Source organism: Lygodium microphyllum, chromosome 12 (assembly GCF_053477565.2).
Source record: "Lygodium microphyllum isolate KBCC chromosome 12, Lygodium_microphyllum_v1.1.10, whole genome shotgun sequence".
NCBI classification, from domain to species: Eukaryota; Viridiplantae; Streptophyta; class Polypodiopsida; order Schizaeales; family Lygodiaceae; genus Lygodium; species Lygodium microphyllum.
Window position 1 is genome coordinate 128,186,284 of NC_141146.1, and position 21,404 is coordinate 128,207,687.

Below are 21,404 nucleotides of genomic sequence, written 5' to 3' on the forward strand. Positions count from 1 at the left end.
GCATGTCATGAAGCCATTGTATCTCAAGAAAAAAGAGGCCAAGGCATCGCTGATCGGTAAAATCCACGACTCTGGATAGCGGTCCAAATCTGTCTCTAAAGAGACAGTGGAAACGACCACGGACCTCATAATACGCTAGGCAGCGGCAAATATAATGCTCCTCTGTCTTTGGCTCTAATTGGCATATCTGGCATATGCGCTCCTCTGGTGGGATGGATCTATATCTGCCAATCTCAATCTCTAGCTGATGTGAGGAGGTACGCAACTGGCCAATAGTACATCTGATCCCATGGAAAAGGTAGGTATCCATGTATCTCGGGCGAACAGTAAATCCATCATCTGTAGTATGAAGGAAATGCTCGCGATAGAAAGAAAGAATGAGTATATTTACTATATACTATTGGCAATAGGTATGGGCCATGGTCCTTTCTTGATTCATCCATGCCACATGGCCATCAATTGAACCTTGATTTTGTTTGTTTGTGTATGTGTGTGTGTGTGTGTCTGTTTGTGTTTTCGGGGGGGGGGGGGGAGGAGGGGACATGCAGTTGACCAAGTGGACACGCAGTAGGAAACCCATCAAACAAATTCGGACAAGATCGAACGGATTGATATGTCCGTCGAACATGGACAACCCTGCTCAAGACTCTCCACCAACTTCTAAAGTGTAGAGTTTCAACCCTGCATAGCCTCAACATCAGCTTCAAGTTGTCTTTCCTTATGTTGAAATTTGGAATCTAGCACATAAGCAGCACAATGAAGCGCAGAGTAGTATTGATTCTATCTACTTACTCCAAGCTCCTCGATTTCTTTTTTTTGGGATGACGTAAGGTCAAGAGCATGGATGTTCCCAATGAGACAATCCATTACTTCATACACATTACCAATGTACAACATATCACTATCCACTTTCCACAGAAGATTAACTATAAGCAAGCATAGAAGAAGCAATTGCTTTGCTCCTTCCCAATAAGCATCTTGGGTGTTGCGGTTGTGTAGCACAACGAACCTAATGCTTTTCTTGAAGTAGGCCAAGTTGCCCAAGATGGAGCGACAACCATTTGCTTCAAAGCTAGCCTCATATTGTACAGGCAATGAAGCATAAGAAAATTGTAAGCAAACTTGATCTCAAAGTACTTTAGCAGCTCCTTTTTAGCATATTGTCTATACAAGGCTAGAGAGAAGTGTGGCAGGTGACAAAATAGATTATTTCCTTACTTGTAACTAATGTGCTCTTAATCCATACCAGTGCTCCAATGTCTTTTAATAAATTATTACGACAATGGGCCATACATGGACTCCATGTTACGTGGGGATATCGTTGCTCCAACAAAGCACTTGCAGCCCTATTTGTTGCCTCCCCATCTAAGACAAACTGAATTACATTTTTGGGCCCCATATATTCAACTGCCTCTACACACATCTTGCATAAGATTGGAGTTGTCTTTTGTTGAGTACCGCACTCTCTGGATTTCATATAAAGAGCCTTGCCACATCATGGAGCAAGGACACCTTCCAAAGAGTGGCTACACACGTCAAACTGACCATCACGAATGAGACTTGCCTCATAATTATCCCATTGTTGTTTGATTGGTGTGATGGAGGGCCTTATGATGCTCATCACTTCCTCCTACAAAAGTTTCTAACATAAAGCATCATAGGTAGAAGGTTGATAAGATTGGTCAAATTGCGCAATTTCAAAAACCGTCTCCATAAAGAAGGAGATTATGCCAAATGAATGGAATTCCACGTGTTTTAAAAAAAACATGTCACATCTGCATCTACTTGAGCTTTCCTTTGTGGATGTCATGCAGTGAACATATAACTTTGTTTTATTCAAGGGTTCAGTGATGTACCTTGTGTGCCACTATTTGTGTCAGTCAAAGGAAAAGTGATAGTCTGATTGACTCCACTTTCACGAGCTCGACTACCACTATAGCAATTGTAGATGAAGGCATTCATGTTGGGATGACATGAGTGTCCTTTAGAGGTCTAGTTTCTAGATACATCTTCACATCACTTGCCATGCAGCACAATCCTCTGTGATATCTTGTCACGACCTTCGATACCATGGCTAAGAACATTAAGGAGATATGCCATCACTTGATCAACACCTCCACCTCGTTTGATGCCACAAAAACGACACTCAAAATGCCTTGCTCCACCCGCCTTACTATTATATGACCCTATCACCTTGACTTCCTACCACCAATAGTCGACTTGAATCATTTCTTTCTCTCTTGGGGTCTCGTTAAGTTGGGCTTCCATGGATTTGCGTTTCCATGGATTGAGGCTTCATTATGAGGAAAGAGAGGGAGAAACCGCACGCATGTGCATGTGTTGGGGGGCACACACACACAGAGAGAGAGAGAGAGAGAGAGAGAGAGAGAGAGAGAGAGAGAGAGTGAGTGTGTGTGTGTGTGTGTGTGTGTGTGTGAAGGGAGATGTTAGAATGTTTGCGATCTAAGGTGAATAGTTGAGCCTTATGCTAATTGGGAAGTGTGCTTAAGGCTGAAGTTGAGAGTGACTAAGCATGCTTGCGGCTTCGACTTAAAATGCAAGACGTGAGAGTAAGAAGTGTGCTTGAGGTGTCACAAGGACATGAAATTTTAGTGCTTCCCTTAGCATTTCATTAAAAGTTAATCAAATGTGCAAATGTGACTTGCACTGTGAGGTGCACGTTAATTATTTCACAATGTGGAACAAAGGTCCCAAAGATCTTAGTTGGTACCAAAGGTAAAAGTTATAATAAATTATGCCTAACATCTACTAGGTGGTACCAAGTCTCAGATTTTGATCTAAACAAATTTATTAGCCACTAATGACATTAGAGACTAGACATTAATTAACTAATTAATTAATGATATTATAAGGGCCAATGACTAGTCAAAGGCACTTGGGAGACAAATTCACCTAGCCAATTTAATCATTGACTAATGGAATTATTTTTTTAAGCAATATAATAATTATTAAATTAATTTTCAAAATTAATATTTTAAAAATTAGCTAAATAAGCTGACAATGCTGAAAAATTGAATTAAAAAGCTACCACTTGGCAAAACTTGCCCATGCAAGTGGAAAAAACGTTTTCGAGATCCTGTCAAAGACTATTCCAACCATTGTGATTTGTAGCCACTAAGGACTAGTCATACAATAGGAAACAACAATTTGAAGCCCTCCACGTACAGTTGATAGCAGCCCAATAGGGCAAAGCCTTTTTAGTGGTCCTAAGCTATAGGTGACAATTTCCATGGCTATTTGAGCAATATAGCAAAAGTTTTTCAGTCTTTCTTGCAATGAACTTTGAAGTTTCTCTCTCTACAATATTTTCTCTCATCCTATAATCATCTCTCAAGTTATCTCAACAAAATCCAATCATCTAAGCCATCAAAGGTGGAGATTTTGGTTAATCTCTTCTATAAACCTTAATTTGCAATAGAAAATAGGGTTTTAACAACCATCTCAATATGCATGCTTAGAATTCCAACAGCTGAAATTAAAAAATTTTAGAGAAATTCAAGAGGCCAACCAACCCATATCAGATTTGGGGCTTAATTTGCCTTTCAAGGAGCAGGGTGAAGGCCAATCCCCAGGCAAACCAAGGGGCAAATTAGTTTGAAGGCTTGCTAGTCAATTTTGACAACAAGAGGCGCTTAGATTAGAAAAGGAGATCAAAGAATCTTAGTTGTACTCCATCCATTTGCAATACAAGATCAAGATATACCACAAGGGGTGCTAATTTTAGGGCCAACAAGCTATCCATTGTCCAAGACTAAAGTGGTAAAATGTGCATTTCAATTTGTGTGAATTAATTACTTGTTGGAATTAGTGTTAAATCAAGTTAGTACCACCCTATCCAAGGAGGAAGACTAGTTTCATGGTTCTGTTGCCAAGACACCATTAAATCCCTTGACTTTGTGAGCTTGCGGCACCTAATTGAAGGTCAGAAGCATTGCTCTAGTGCTGAAATTGTATTCATCTGAGCAATTACAGCAAGGATGTCTTCAGATAGTGAGATGGGATCAAGCACAGTGATGATGCATCTCATTCTGGAAATGCACATAATGAAGGAAAAAATGCAATGCCTAATCTTGGAATGGGCTTACAACATGGACAACAAGCTAATAATGTTGGTTTAGACCAAAATGTGGGTCCTTCTAGGCCTATAGAGGCTAGTAAGCAACAAGAGGAAGAGAAATATGGTGACCAATTCAAGGCTTACATCTTTATTCAATTGGCCAAAGATCCACAATTTGGGAGATTTTTGAATTCTCCCAATAAGAACAACAAGGGCAAGAAGATGATGTCATTTTTAAAGGCCTTTGGATAGCAAGAAGCTTCCAAAGAACAACCACTACAACCTAAAGATGCACCAAAGGTTAGAGATGAGTAAAAGTAAACGATGCCAATGGGGCAATTGATGCATACGCAAGGCCAACTTGAAAGTGCCAATCCAATGCTTTTTGAATAGCACGGTATGTATGCAATGATGGGGCAACTAGGATACTTTGGTGGTGGCACTAGTTTTTATCCTATGGTGAGTCCAGGACCACATAGAAGGATGAACAACACAACTCCTTACGATATGTAGCAACCAATGTGTGCTGTGCAAGGCCCAATGTATCCGAACACGGTTGATAATATGCATAACCCCATGTATAGCAATGTTGGCATGATGATGGAGCACAAAGTGGCAAGTTTGGCATTGTTTAGGACTCATGGTATTAATGCTCGTCATGCAAATGCTCCATATAGTGTTGGTCATGAGAAAAACTATAGCTAGTAATGCTTGCATGAGGGAAATACAGCTGCTAATGCATGCAATGTATGGAAAAATGTATCTTGGTATGGTTAGTAGTATGCAAATTTCCATGCATAATCACATTACAATAGCCCAAAGTATGCAAGCATGAATGTTTCCTAATGCATTCGGTACTCCTAGCATGTCAAGGATTCGTAAGGGGCTTGTCAACTGGATGCAAGGTTTCATGGTGGTTAGAATAGAATTACAGCAATGTGAAAGTAAAAAGGATCTCCATGCTCCAGAGAGACAAAAGGCCTAGAATCTAGTGGAGGTTTCGAGGCAAGTGAAGTTAGAGGTAAAGTTTCCATGTGCTTCTTGGTGAAGTTTTAGTATTATTTCACCTATGATGGATGCAATGGATGGAGAAGGGTGACCTAGCAGATCATCCTTGGTGATGCACTTTACCTTGATGTGTTTCAATTAGAGCTGATTTTGGATCAAGCTCTTTCACATTCAGCAGAGCATAGAAGATGCAAAGTATTGCCTAATCTCAATGGGGAGGTTGCATCTCCACTTCCTTTGGACAGCTCAGTTATGTAGTGGATCTCAAATGTGATTGGTTTGCATCTAGAGTACAGTATGCTAACAGTATTTCTACCATTGGGATCACTATTCAATAGTCATTGTGAGTTGGTATGCAAATTATATTGTTTGCGCCTAGGCTCTGCAACTACACATTTGCAAAGTTGCTAGCATGTATGGAATACATGGAATGTACATTTGGATGTGATGTATATTTGCAAGGCATATATGGATACATGGATGGTATGCAATATACATTTGCAGCTGATGCAAAAGAAGTACAATTATATAAGTTACATGTGGTTTGCAACGAATATGTGTGCTTTACATGACTATCATGTGGTACATCATTGCTATGAGGTGTTATTCATGCTTAACTTATGCATTACAATATCTTGGTGGTCAAAACAGTGTTGGGTTTTGACATGTGGATATATCCCTTATGGTTCTAACAGTGGTTATGATTCATGTGTATGGATTGTAAGTGATTGGAATTTCACATGCAGAGGGCAAAAAGCATGATTAAGCAATAGGTGCACATGTTGTTTGACTACGATGCCAGCATGTATTTCCAGTAGTGGCAACAAATGCTTTGGCACATTGCAGTGCAATCGAGGGTGATTACAACAATTTAAAGGGGGTGATCCTGTTGAGCTAAAATATGCATTACTTGCTGATTAGCCTCTTAAGCAGCCCCAAAACACACTAAAAATGCTCTTTTAGAGTAAAACCCTAAAACAAGGAGCGGTTCAAGAGAGTTTAGTGGAAACCCTAAAACAGGGAGCGGTTCGAGAAAGTTTAGTGGAAACCCTAAATTTTGGGGTGCCCTTCCACATTTATAAATAGATAGGCTGCCCCCATTCAGCCATTATCCTTGTTTTGCAGGTTACACCAGCCCACACACCCTCTGCTGCTGTTGGCGCACAGTTTCCAGCCTGTAGCCCGCCTCCATCTACTGTCCAGCCATCATCAACTACAGCCACATCATCTTCAACCTGTCCATTGCTGTAGGCGAACAGTTCTCAGCTGTTGGCGACTGCTCCAAACTGTCCCAGACTGCTGTTCAGCCTGCTGTCCATCATCTCCAGGGTCAGCCAGCCCACATTTTCAGCATTGCAGGCCCTGACACTCTCAAACACTGTTTCAGCCTGCTATTTACAACAAACTCTGCACAATTTCCAGCCCCCAATCGGTGGTACACTGCTGCGTTTACCAATTTCCAAACTGCTGCGTTTTGGTGACCAGCCTGCTGCCATTCACTATTCAGCACTCCTACACTCCGACTGGTAGTCACAAACTTGGGATCCGTCTTTGGTGGACGTCACACTCGGACATTGCTCTGCCCTTGAGCACACTGTACACTCTTACATTCATTTACAGCATTCATTCACTTCAGAGTTGTGTTCTCTCTCTCCCTTCTTCTATTTGTGTTTGAGTTTTGAGTTTTGCATTTAGGGTTTGAGTTTTGCCCTCTGTGTCTATGTCTATGTCTTTGTGTTTCTGTTGTGGTCGTACACTTTGTGTGTCCTCAGTGCAAACCCTAGCAGTCTTCTTAACAGGTCCATCACGAGGACATGAAATTTTAGTGCTTTGCTTAGCATTTAATTTAAAGTTAATCAATTTTGCAAATTAACTTGCATATGTGAGGTGCACGTTAATTATTTCACAATATGGGACCTACGATTCCAAGATATTAGTTGGTACCAAAGGCAGAAGTTGTAATAAGTTATGCTAATAGGTACTAGGTGACACCCAATGTTGGATTTTGACCTAGAAAAATTTATTGGCCACTAATGTTAGTGGCTCGGTGACATTAGAGACTAGGCATTAATTAATGAATTGATGCTAATCTAAGAGTCAATAACTCCTCACTGACTCTTGGGAGACAATTCACCTAGCCAATTTAATTATTGGCTAGTGGAATTATTTCTCTAAGCATTAGAATAGTTATTAAATTAATTTTCAAAATTAATATTTTAAAAATTAACTTAATAACTTGGATAATGTTGAAAAATGGGATTAGAAGGCTGCCACTTGGAAAAACTTGCCCGTGCAAGTGGAAAAAACATTTTTGGGGGATTGGTGGAAGTCTATCTCGACCATTGTGAGAGAGGAGGAGACTATTAGAGAGCAAGGAGATGCTGCTAATGTGATTTGCAGCCACCAAGGACCAATCATACAGTAGAAAAAAACAATTTGAAGCCCTCCAAGTGCAAGTGACAACAACCGAAGGTCTTTCTAGTGTAGATGACAAAATACAGAAGGGGGCAATAGTCTTTTTGGTGGTCCTAAGCTATAGGTGACAACTTCCATCGTTGTTTGAGTAAGGTAGCAAGAGTTTTTCAACCTTTCTCACGATGAAAAACTTTGAAGCTTCTCTCTCTATGACATTCTCTCTCATTCTACAGCCATCTCTGAAGTTATCTCAGCAAAATCTAGCCATTTGAGTCATCAGAGTTGGAGATTTTTGTTAATCTCGGCTATAAACCCTAACTTACAATAAAAGTTAGGGTTTTGACAGCCACCTCGAGATGTGTGTACAAAATTGAGAGCCTAGGACTTGAATTCCAACAGCTGAAATAAAAAAATTTCAAGGAGATTCAAGAGGCCAACGAGCCCATATCAGATTTGGGACTTAATTTGTCTTTCAAGGAGTAAGGTGAAGGCAATCCCCAAGCAAACCAAGGGACAAATTGGCTTGAAGGATTGTTAGTCAGTTTTAATAACAAGAGGCACTTGGATTAGTGGAGGAGATCAAAGAATCTTAGTTTTGCTCCATCCATTTATAGGATTAGGATAAGATTCAAGATAAAGATCTAATTTTGTATTTTCTTTTCAAAATATTCTGATTTCCTAATATTCTTCCGAGGGATGGAGAGAGAGAGAGAGAGAGTTTAGATAATCTGATCTAGCATATAAAAAGCTAAATCATTTGTGAGGAAATACTCAGTAATCTAATCTATCATTGTCATTGTGAATATTAAGAGAGCGCGAGAATAATTATTAATGAGAGAGTGAGTGAGTTGTCGTATGCATAATGACTCATCATTCATAACTAATCTAACATGTTCTATGGTTGGGTTTTTTTTTTTTTTGTGGAAGGGGGGAGGAAAGGAGAGACACAGAGAGAGACAAAGAGAGATTAGTTATTAATGAGAGAGAGTGTGTCACAGGGACATGAAATTTTGAGATGCTTTCATCTTGCTGATAACATTTGATTAAGTTATTAATCAAATGTGCAAGGTTGTTTAGCACATCTGATGCACATGGCAGTTATTTCATGGTAACAAGCCAAGGACCCCGAGGTTACAATGAATATCAAAGGCAAAAGTTGTGATAAGTTATTCGATCTGGGCTTTTGGGGTCAATTGGTGTCAGTTTTAACCCTAGCATAGTTGTTTGGCCAATAAGTGTCGGTGGTAACATAAGGGACTAGCATTAATTAATTAATTAATTAATTAATTAATGCCAATCTAAGGGTCAACAGAGGTTGGGAACCACTCCACGTTGCAAATGGCCTTATTTAATCTTAAAATTAATTAAATGATTGAATAATGCTGAAAAATGGATTTAGAAGGTTACCACTTGGCAAAAATGCCCATGCAAACTGAGAAAACGTCTTTGGGGGCTAGGTCTCAGCCATTTAGTCAATTTACAACTTAGGAGAGAGAGAAAGGGAGTTGTTGGTCCATTTTTTTATCAGAGAACAACAATTTGCTATAGAAGACAGCCATCAAGAGATCTCAGTAGAGAAGGGATAGCACAAAGACACCTTGCAAGGGCTAGCAACAGCATTGTTGATCAAATGACAGCATTTTGGAGATGCCTTGTAGTAGATGACTGCATTAAATGCCGACTTGAGCAGGCAACAAGCAGAATTTAGGGTTTCTTGAGAAGAAAATTAGATTTCTCTCACATCTTGGCTTTCTTTCACCTTCTCCAATCCATTCTCATGAGATCTCAACATTTCTCAACCATTTTGAGCAGATCTCAGCTAAATTTAGTGGACAACTAAGAGATCTCTGCTATAAACCCTAAATTTCTGTAGAAATTAGGGCTTAGTAACCACCTTGGGACCCGTGCCAATAGAAGAAGGCATTATACATTGAAATCGGCACCTGAAATTCATGGAATTGATAGGGATTTCAGATGCCAAGCCATCCATTGTGAATTGGGGTAACATTTGGCCAATTGGTGGTTCCATTGTGCAATTCCTAGGTGAAAATCTAGGGGCAATTGGCCCAAATTGCTTTCTAATTGTATGTATAGCAAGGGGCTTTTGGATCAGCAAAGGAGATTGTGGAATCTTAACTTATACTCAATCCATTAGCAATTAAAGTTAAAGAAATACTGAAAGGGGCAGTTTTGGGGCCAACCGGGTGTCTATTCTCCAAGATTATTAAGATAATGTGTGTATTTCAACTTACGCTCAATTATTAATTGTTGTAATTAAGTGCTTGATTAGGTTTTACCACCCTATCCAAGATCGAAGGCTGGTTTCATGGTTCCATTGCTTGGATACCATCAATTCCCTTGACTTGGTGGGCCTAAGGCACCTGATTAAAGGTCAAAAGCTTTGCTCTAGTGCTAAAATTGTATTCAACAAAGCATTACAACAATAATATCTTCAGATAGTGAGATGGGATCAAGTAGGAATGATGCCTCTCCATCTGAAAATTCATAGTGTTGGGGAAAATACAATGCATGATCTTGGACAAGGCACGCAGCATGGACAGCAAGCTGCTAATGTTGGTTTAGACCAAAATGTGGATCCTTCTAGGCCTGTAGAAGCTGATGATTAGCAAGAGAAAGAGGAATTTGATGGCCAATTTAACGATCAACTGAGGACGGCAGCTGAAATGTTCATGCAATTGGCAAAAATTATCCTCAATTCATGCACCTTTTGAACCCCTTAAAGGAGGGCAACAAAGGCAATAAGAAGAAATTGTCCTCAAGAACTTCGGGACAGCAAGATGCACCGAAGGAAGAGCCAGTACACCAACATGATGTTCCAAATGTGGGTAGTAAGCATAAGCAAATGATGCTAGTGAGGCAATTGATGTATATGCAAGGCCAACTTGGAAGTGCCAATCCAATGCTTTTTGGATAGCAAGGCATGCATGAAATTACAAGGCAACCACGTTACATTGGTGGTGGCACTAGTTTCCATGCTATGGTGGGTCAAGGACCGTATACGGGGATGTATAACACAACTCCTTATCATATATAGGAACCAATGCGTGGTGTACAAGGTCCAATGTATCCGAGTAAGGCTGGTAATATGCACAACCCCATGTATAACAATGTTGGCATGATGCTAGGGCACAAAGCGGCAAGTTTGGCAATGCATATATGTAGCCCATTGTGTTCGGGAATTATGGTATTAATGTTGGTCATGCAAATGCTCCGTATAGTGTTAGTCATGAGGAAAAATGTAGCTAGTAATGCTTGCATAAGAAAAAATGCAACTAGTAATGTATACAATGTATGGAAAAATATATCTTGGTATGGTTGGTAGGATGCGAATTTCCATGCACAGTCACATTGCAATGGTCAAAAGTATGCAAACAAGAATGATTCCTAATGTATCTAGTGCTCTTAGCATGTCAAGTACACATGAGGGCCTAGTCAACTGGATGCAATCTTAGTTAAGTTGGAATTGCAACAATGTGAAACTATAAAGCATCACAATGCTGAAGGAGAAGAAAGGCCTATAACGTAGTGGAGATTTGAGGCAAGTTAAGTTAAGAGGCAAAGTTTCCACATGCTTTTTGATTAAGTTTTAGCATTGTTTTACCAATAGATGCAAAGTGAATGGAAGAGAATGACTTGGAAGACCATCCTCAATTGTTGCAACTTTATCGAGATGCCTTTCAGTTAAAGCCGACTTTGGTTTAAGCTCGATCAGGTTCAACAACGCAGGGGTCTAGAGGAGCATCGCTTGATGCTCAAGGGGGAGGCAGCACTTCCACTTCTCTAGTTGTGGATAGCTCTCATATGTAGTGGATCTCGCATGTATTCAACATGCATCCAAGGTATTGTCCTGACAATATGTCTATCATGGGGTCACTACTGTCACCAAGTGATACTTTTTGCAGTTGCTTTCCTTATTTACTTATATAAATATTTTATTTTTCTTTTCTTTAGTTACCGTTGCTTTTTACCCCCAGAGTTCTCTTGGAATAAGCCGAGATCTTTGCATAGCCAGAAGAGACAACCATTGGGACAAATTGGACTAGGACCGGTTCCATATTGAATGGGCATTGAAGAATAGAATGTCAGTGGTTTAGGACTGTGTGCTTAGCCACTAGAGATGGTGCAGGACAATGAGTCTAGCCAAGATAGAAGATGCACATATGAATGCTCACAGAATAAAAATCACCATAACTGAGCCACATTACACTTTTTGATGTGGCTGCAATGATAAAAGTTGCTTAGAACAACTTGAGGAATGCAAGGGTCACCATCCCTAAATTTTAGGGAGTTATTATTTTTGGACCCCGTAATCTGTTCGTGTCATTATCTTCGTTTTTGCACAAGGATTAATTCTCAGGTTTGTGCTGAGATCAAATTTTGTACCAATCATGAAGAATTTTAGACCCGAATGTTTAAACGGGAAAATTGTTGCATATATACCATGTGGCACAAATTCCCAAAAGTGGTATTCTTTTAAAAAAACGTAATAGGCATGAGGGGCAGATTTGAGAAGGAAGTTTTGAGGAGCTGAGGGCAAATCGCTACAAGTTTATCAGCTATGGAGAGTACTTCTTCGTCTCTGACTCATGTACGGAGGTAGAGCTTGCTCCCTCTCGTCAACTCTCTCTCCATTCTCAGAGGAAATGCTCTGCATGATGGGCTGATTCCATCAAAGATACAATTCTGTGTTTTCTTTGCACTTCTACTGAGGCAAGAGCCTCACTGTCCAGGTTCAGGAGCAGCTATTGGCTTCTCCAATGCAAGAACTAAAGAAAGTGATGACCATGCCACACAGAAACAAGGTTTTTCAGCTCTGATTTAGTGCTGTTTATGGGACTGTTTTACTGCTGGAATGATACCAAGGTAAAAGGGATATTGTTCTGGATATGCTGGACAATAAAAACAATAAGTACAGAGTTCTGCAAACTGCAATTCTGCACATGAATTATTGAGTTATGGACACAACAAATGCTTTCCTAAAAGGGACGTTGTCTTGGATATGTTGGACAGTAAAAACAGTAAATACAGATTTCTACAAACTGCAATTTTGCACATGAATCATTGAGTTATGGTCACAAAAAATGCTTTTCTAAAAGGGATATTCTGGTCATGCTATACTGTCCTTATGCACCTGGGATCTACTCAAAAAATATGAAAACCAACTGTTCACAGGTTATGTATTTTGGAACATTTCATTTTTGTAACTTTCCATCTTTTAATTGATAAAGAAATACCGAGAGGGGCGCCAATCTTCGGGGCCAATCTAGTGTTGAGCGAGGGAGTGAGGTCTCTGTTTGTTTGTGTATGTGTGTGTGTGAAAAGACCAAGTGTTAATTAAAGGAACTGCCGCTTTATGTGAGTCATAGACCGGTTACAACTACTCAGTATACTAGTCACTAAAAGATGTATGCAGATGCGTATGGTTGTTACCACAGCTCTAAGACTATACTTTTGCATTAGTTTAGGATCAATTTATGATCAGTTAGGCAGGAGCTTTTGCCTCAGTTTTGAGATCACTCGTGGCTCAGTTTGAGAATAGCTTATGGTCACTTTTGGGATCAGTTTTTGCATTAGTTATTGATCAGTTTTTGCAATCAGTTTGAGGTCACATTTGCAGCAATTTTTTATCAATTCTCAGATCAGCAAATGATCAGATTATGCTCAATTTTCAATGGTTTACAACTCGTTCCATGGACAGCAACATGTTAGTTTCAGCCATGGTTTATGCTGAGAATAAGCTTATTATGGTTGTGAAGCCAGAACAATTGAGAAACATGAGTTATGGGTGCATCCAATGGGTTTCTAGCAACAGTTTTGGACTCTATTTCAGATTTATCTCATGTTTATGCTGGCTCAAAATTTTCAGCAAGATTTGGGACATATAGCATGGTTGGACAATAGTGGCCAATGTTGTGACTGTGATGTGGTCAATGTTGTGACTATTTTGCCTTATGGAACTTCTAGTGCAATATGCTTTTCTCCTTTGGCACAATGTAACGCAATCGAGGAGGATGATTGCAAGGTTTTCAAGGGGAGGTTTGTCACATGGATATGAAATTTTGAGCAAGATTTGGGATATATAGCATAGTTGGACAATAGTGGCCAATGTTGTAGTGCCTTATGAAACTTCTAGTACAATATGCTTTTTCTTTGGCACAATGTAATGCAATCAAGGAGGATGATTGCAAGGTTTTTGAAGGTTTTTGAGACGCTTTAATCTTGATGATAACATTTGATTAAGTTATTAATCAAATGTGCAAGGTTGTTTAGCACATGATGCACATGGCAGTTATTTCATGGTAACAAGCCAAGGAGGATGCAATGGGTGTCAAAGGCAAAAATTGTGATAAGTTATGCCAGCCAGGTTTTGGGATCACTTGGTGTTAGTTTTAACGCTAGGATAGTTGTTTAGCCAATAAGTATCGGTGGTAACACAAGGGACTAGCATTATTTAATTAACTAATTAATACCATTCCAAGGGTCAACAGAGGCTGGGGAACACTCCAACTTGCAAATGGCCTAGCCAATTTAATTATGGATAGACATATTTAATTTTGGCAAGGTCAGAAGAGCTAAAATTAATTTTCAAGATTATTTAATCTTGAAATTTAATTAAATGGCTAGATAATGCTGAAAAATGGGTTTAGAAGGCTACCACTTGGCAAAAATACCCATGCAAACTGAGAAAACATCTTTGGGGACTAAGTCTCAGCCATCCAGTCAGTTTACAACTTGGGAGAGAGAGAGGAAGCTCCTGGTCCATTTTCTAATATCAAAGAACAGCAATTTGCTGCAGAAGACTGCCACCAAGAGATCTCAGTAGGGAGACACCTTGCAGGGGTTGGCAACAACATTGTTGGTCAAGTGACAGCATTTTGGAGGTGCCTTGCAATAGGTGATTGCATTAAATGTAGACTCGAGCAGACAACACGTAGAATTTAGGGTTTTCTCGATAAGAAAACCAAAACTTCTCTCTCATCTTGGCTTTCTCTCACCGTCTCCAACTTATTCTCAAGAGATCTCAACATTTCTCAACCATTTTGAGCAAATCTCAGTCAAATTTGGTAGACAGCAAAGAGATCTCTACTGTAAACCCTAAATTTCTAATTAAGGTTTAGTAGCCACCTTGGGACCCATGCCAACAGGAGAAGGCAATATACATTGAAATTAGCACCTAAAATTCGTGGAATTGACCAGGATTTCGGATACCAAGCCATCCATTGTGAATTGGGGTAACATTTGGCCAGTTACTAGTTCCATTGTGCAATTCCTAGGTAAAAAACAAGGGGCAATTGGCCCAAATTGCTTTTTGATTGTATGTACAGCAAGGGGCTTTTAGATCAATAAAGAAGACTATGGAATCTCAACTTGTACTCAATCCATTTGTAATTAAAGTTAAAGAAATACTGAAAGGAGCGTCAATTTTGGGGCCAACCGGATATCTATTGTCCAAGATTGTTAAGGTAATGTGTGCATTTCAAATTATGCTCAATTATTAATTGTTGTAATTAAGTGCTTGATCAGGTTTTACAACCCTATCCAAGAAGGAAGGTTGGTTTCAGAGAGATTAATCATTAATTTTATATATATATTCTGATTTTAAATTTGTCATTATTTGTGAAACAAATTACGTAATAGTTATATATTGCACCTTGAGAGAGAGTGAGAGAGTATGTGTGTCTGTTGCAGCCTAAATGGTAGGTGCCATGTGAGAGATTTGAAGACGGAACAAAAAGGATTCTCTGCTTTAGTTGTGTGGTAGGTGCCACTTGAAATAGAGAAAATAGAAAGAGGATTGTTTTTCTCAACAGTCTGCAACTGAAGGGAGAGAGATATATTTGATTCTCGAATCTCTACAATAGTTAGCTTTGAGACAAAACAATAGATGAAGCGTTTCGTGGCATGGCATCCTCTTGTGTGGTCCATCCATTTTCCCTCGTGTGTAATGAGACACCCACTAGTTACGCCACGTTTAACGATTAAAAAGAAACATTTTTTTTTAAAGTAAAGACAAACATTTTTTACCAAATGCTTTCCTTACATATCTTTTAAAATAGAAAAAAAAAAAACATTTTTTTAAAAGTTAAAGCATTTTCATCTGGACTAAAACGTTTCGACTCCTAGAATGTATTTTGATAGTCTTCTATCATTTCGTTGTTTTCGACTTGTCCTCGAGCTGTTTCAAGCCGTTTTGCATAACTATGGATACTAATGTAAGCACATGAAAGAATGTAAACAATACTTTGAAATTAAACAATTTAATCAATTAACTATGAAAATTAAAAGACAAAAGCTGAGAGGGAGAGAGAGAGAGAGAGTATGTGTGTGTGTGTGCGCGAGTGTAGACACCACTTTGAGAGGGGAGCCTGCCCCTCCCCCTTTATAGTAGTTTATTGAAACAAACCACAGACACCAAGTGGTTGAACTATATAAAATGGACTAATTTGCTACAAGTTTGGAAACTAGGGTTTTGAAACTCTAATTTCTATATACTCCAAGTAGCAAGATGATTTTCTTCTTTAGTGCTTGGATTTGACCAAGCTAAGTAGAAAGAGTCTCTTGAATGAGTGTTAGATAAGAATATACAAAGCATATGGCTGAAATTTCAGTGTTAGAGCTTGTTGGAAATGAAGTGAGAGATCTCCAATATAAAGGCATGGGACTTGGGTGCTCAAAAGTGAAAAGTAGAGACCAAATGACAAGTGTTTGCTAAAAATGAAAAGTATACGAACACTTGTCTCTTCAAAATGGCTCTAGATACCACATGTCACTTTGCTAAAGAAAGAAGCTTCTAAACCTTCTACTCCAAAAATCTCTCAAATGATTAAGAATTTTAAATTTGAAATAGCCGTTGAAAACAAAATTGTTCCGTGCAAAACTTCAAAGCCTTTGATGCGAACATAATTTTCATTTGAGTAACTTCCAAAAATAGCAAACTTCTAAATTTTAGGAGTCGCCAATTTTGGATTCAAGAGAGCTTAGTATAGGTTTACCAATTCATAATTTGCTTCTTTAAACATAGGCATCTAGTTTTGTTTTCCAATCTTGTCAATGACGATCCAAATATAATTATAGACATTCTGCATCATCACCATCATCATCCAAAGGTTCACCAACTGCTACCATCATCATCATCATCAAGTTGTTGTCATCTACCCTTTGGAGCTACTACAACTTGTGTTTTCTATCACACATGGACAGCCTACTAACATCATCATTCCTCTTGCTCTTGTTCGTGGAGCTGCCATACTCAGCCAATATACTTGTGTTTTTGCTATTCGAAATCAGCTCAAACATCCTATGCCAAGAGGACCGTGTTTCACTCCCTCCACAACTTATCTCAACAATATCACCATCAATGGACAAAATAACACAACATGGTAGCACACATTGAATCGGGGTATTTTGAATATGTTTGATGCCAGACTATATAGTGTTTTTGGATTATGTTGTATTGTACTGGTGTATGAAGGGAGCAAGCTCATCATGCTTTCCACATCCAAAAGCCATAGTATGTTAACATGTTCTAGTTTTGGATCTCAATTTTCTTGGAAAGAGTAGGATAAGCAAGACATGTTTTCCACATCCCAAAAAAACAGGGTTTTAAAATTTTATAATTCTAGGTTTTGAATTGACACACGGCCCATTTCTAGCCGTAATTACAAGACTTACTGCAACTGTTTCTCATGTTGCTCTTCAAGAGCTGAGAAAAGATGTGATCTAAGCTAGTGTTACAATCTAACAAAAGGAAAAATGTGTAGAATGTGCGCCATCAACTGCACTTGGAATAGCAGTTCCAAAATTGGGAGTCCTATGTCAGGTCCTTCCCCCTTTTTCTTCATAGATATCTCTTACTTGCTTGAGGTGATGAAAAGGAGAAGCTGGACAGCAACCTATTCTCCATGAATCAACAACAACATAGAGTTAAGTTGGTCTTGTTGGGCATGCACTCAATGATGCCCTTGTCGATAAAATTCATCTCTTGATATTCGATTATGCCCCTGTTGTTTGACTCTTTGCCGCTTTGTGATGAGGATTTTGAATAAGATCTAGGGTATAGATTGAGGGAAGAAAGCGATAATAACAGACTTACAGACGAAACCATAAGCTAACTCATCAAACATACAAGAAAAACTTCTGACATCCACACTGAACTCTAGTGTTTCTCAGCACGACCTTCACACTCGTGGATGGAGGTGAGATTCCAACATGACACCGTGAATGCTTTCCTGCTGCAACCTCGGTCTGGGCAATTGCATGCAAAGTGGATGATACGATACATGTCCTTGGATTCTATGCGTGTTTTAAGTCATTGATTCATCTTCCAATTATTCACCCAGAGGAAAAGAACAGATGCAATAAATCAAACGGTCTGATTACAGGGTGAAGAAGCTAGAACCTAAGAAGCAAGCAGAAGTCGTTACCATTTTCCAGAATTGAAGGACTTCCCAAACACGGAGTCGAACATTGTCGAAGATGAAAGTTTGAGCTCCCAATGGTGTTCTTCGACACAAGTGCTGAAAGCCTCTTTCACCTCGAGAGAACAGACAGGTCGATGGATCGCGTGAATTGGATCAATCGAAAATCTGAGCTCCCAATGGTGTTCTCGTAAACAACAGTGCTGAAATCCTCTTTCAACTCGAGACAACAGAGAGGTGGCTGGATCAAATGGATTGGATTGTTCTTTGCAGGAGAGCACAGCCTCGATCTTGGACGGCCCAATAACAAAACACAGAAGAATCGACTGGCAGGCGCGCCCGAGCAGAGACGTACGACCGAATCAAAAGTGATTGTTGGACGAGCTCACGAGGGCGGTCCTGTAGCTCCCAACTGCAGCCTTCCCTTCGCTCGTTTGAAATCGCACTGAACCCCGCATCTACAATACATACATTCCTTCCTATTCAAACCTTTCGGTTACCACTAGGCTCCTCGAATCACTCCACTTATGCGTGCGACGACGACTCAGCTGGCTACCTAGACTTTGTTGAACAACTTAGAATTAGACATGGTGTGATACGGTGCGGCCTTTATTTTGAAAGTCAAGACTTTGGGCGTGGCGTGACACTATCCTTAGAACCCCACATGCTCATGTCAACTTGCTTGCATGTGGTACTTTTCTTTTTCTTTTTTTTTGGAGAAAGCCTTGAAAATTAAAAGATGCCTCAAGGATAGCTAACAAATACAGACTTGACTACTTACATATCTAGCTTCTTTCTTATCTCATTTGGTAGATGGACATAGGCAATATATCCAAAGACTTTTAAATGGCTAATATTAGGCTTATGTCCATACAGTTTCTCATAAGGCATAATGTCATGAATACTAGTTTAAGAGCCCTATCCAGAACACACATTGTCACCACTGCTTCAACCCAATAATACTTTGGCAAATTCTTCTCATTCACTATAACTCTTGCAGTTTCCATAAGCACTATAATTTTCCTCTTTGCTACACCATTTTGTTACGATGTATAGCTGCATGTAAGCTGTTATTTGATTCCATGCTTAGCCAAATACTTGTCAAATTCATAAGAGACATATTCACCTCCTCCATCTGATCTCGAGCAAGAGATATAAGACCCAAACTCTTTTTCAATATGACTTTTAAAATCTTTAAGGACATCTAGCACTTCACCCTTGTGTTTCAAAATATAGAGCCAAGTGTATCTGTTGAAATCATTAATAAAGGGGACATAATATATTGCACCACTAAATGACACATTATGTCTTGGACACCAAACATTTGAATACATTAACTGCAATGGTCTAGTGATGTTCTTGACATGTCTAACAAACTGAAAATCTGGCTTGCTTTCCAAATTAGCAAGCTGAACATACATGTCCTAAATCCATATACTTGAATTTCGGCAAACCAATTACAATCTCCTTCTACTGCATAGTTTTCTACCACTATATATTAATATGCCTCAGCATCTCTAATTACTCCACTATCATGAGCAAACATGGCTGCCTTTAGTTCAAGAATAGTAGCATCCAAGGTAAACATCTTGTCATCTCTTTTTCTTTTTGCAATTAAGTTGTAACCATTTCCATATTCTTCAATAAAACAGCCATCTCTATTAAATCTGACTTGCAGATTCTACTCAACCATTTATCCAATAGATATCAAATTTTTAGTAATAGGCGGTACATGTAAAGCATCATAGAGAGTTTTCCAACATGCATGACTATTGATACAACACTTGTATGCTTGATGCCATGTTGTGCATCATCACCTATACATACATAGCCATGAGAGCCTAGAGTCATCTAATCAAATCGCTCTTCATGCAAGGTCATATGATTTGAGGCACTTAAGTCAATGTACCACTTTTCATCAGCCTTGCCTTACTTAGGCACATCCATTGATATATGTGTCATGGCAAACAGCCTTATCTAACTAATCATCAGTAGCATTACTAGAGGATGCATAGTTGCCCTATTGTCTACCCTTAGCTTTCATGTTAGCCTACTTTTTATGACAATCTTTTGCTATATCCAAACATGCCACAATAATGATAATCTTTGTCTCTATTTGTATGATCATTAGACTGCCAAGAACCACGTTAGCCTCTAAGTGATCTCCCCTTCCTCTAAAAGATCCTGATCCTCATTGACCTTGTGCATTTTGTTACTGCTGCCCTTAGTTATTTCGAGTGTCACCACAACCTCAATAGGCTTTTCAAACCCTGCCACCTTTAGCTCTCTGACTAGAGTAAAAGACGATATCTCTTCTCTAAGATGTACTTGAATCTGTATTTAACCCAAGCTTGTCTTCTTCATGTAGCAACAATGTAAGCAACTCATCCCAATCAAGGGGTTCTGATCTTATAGAAATAGATGCGTCAAGGCTTTGTACTCTTTATCCAAACCATTCAAGGTAACTACAACCATATCATCATCCTCGACCTTCAATCCAATAGAAGTAAGATGATTAGTAATTGTTTTAATTTTAGTGGTGTAAGCATGTATGCTTCTACCGCTCATTTAGTCATGTTATTAAACCGTTACTTAAGCTAAAATTTCCTTGCATGTGTTAAAAACATATCCATATAAGCATCAATAGTTGCATAGATCTCATGCAAACATGAAGGAGATCCTTGCCAAGAACCCTAACTAGCATAAGTCCTATTATAACCAACAGTAAACCAACTCTAAACTAAGCAAATAATGCTCAAGGCATTAGACATTGCAATATGGAAGCATCCGAAGCATATAAAGAAGAAATCTGTAGCCATTATCAAGTAGAAATCAATGACTTCAGCCCTCAACCAGTGAGGTACAACATCAAAATATCACCCAGGGGCTCCAATGTATCAATATTCACCACTTATAAGCATTCTTAAGCATTTACCAAACAAATTACTAATATCTCAAGCTAAAATGAGAGTGTTGTCCAGTATAGTAAATAGCTAATCTATATAGGTCTGTGTTTAATACCTCAAAATCCATGCAAAATTTGGAAAAACTTTATTATGCAAAGTTGTGAGCCGTTTCTCCAAAATCCACTTTTGCAACAAGATATGGCTTCTGCAAAAAAAGGGGTAATTGCAGGGTTTCTCATAAACTAAGAGTTCATAGACTAAAGGTCAAGTCTGGCTCCACAACTCTAGCTCCCGCAAAGTCGAGCTCAAATACCATGTTCAACGAGGGAAAGAGAGATAGACATAGGATGGAACCATGAGAATGGAGGGCAGCATACCCTCATTCTCACATTATTTCCATAGATGTAGAATAACCCACAACAACAACTAAGTCACACACTACAATGAAGAGATACATCACTTAACTGACCACACATACTAATTACAGTGGTTGAGTCAGACCGACTCATTTATTACGCCACATATGATAGATGACAGCTAAGGCTACAACTATCTACC

The 21,404-nt window shown here is 39.1% G+C and overlaps 1 protein-coding gene across 2 annotated transcripts in view; it reads right to left on the reverse strand.

Annotated features, from left to right (window-relative positions):
* The window catches only part of LOC148028251 (uncharacterized), a 103,670-nt gene extending 85,170 nt beyond the window's left edge, over nt 1-18,500 (reverse strand). For both annotated transcript variants that reach the window (XM_087690036.1, XM_087690035.1), the window contains exon 1: nt 17,947-18,500. In XM_087690036.1, the coding sequence (XP_087546162.1) occupies nt 17,947-17,990 (44 nt within the window). In that variant the 5' untranslated portion in view covers nt 17,991-18,500. The remainder of the gene's footprint in view (nt 1-17,946) is intronic.
* Between the last annotated feature and the right edge of the window lie 2,904 nt (nt 18,501-21,404).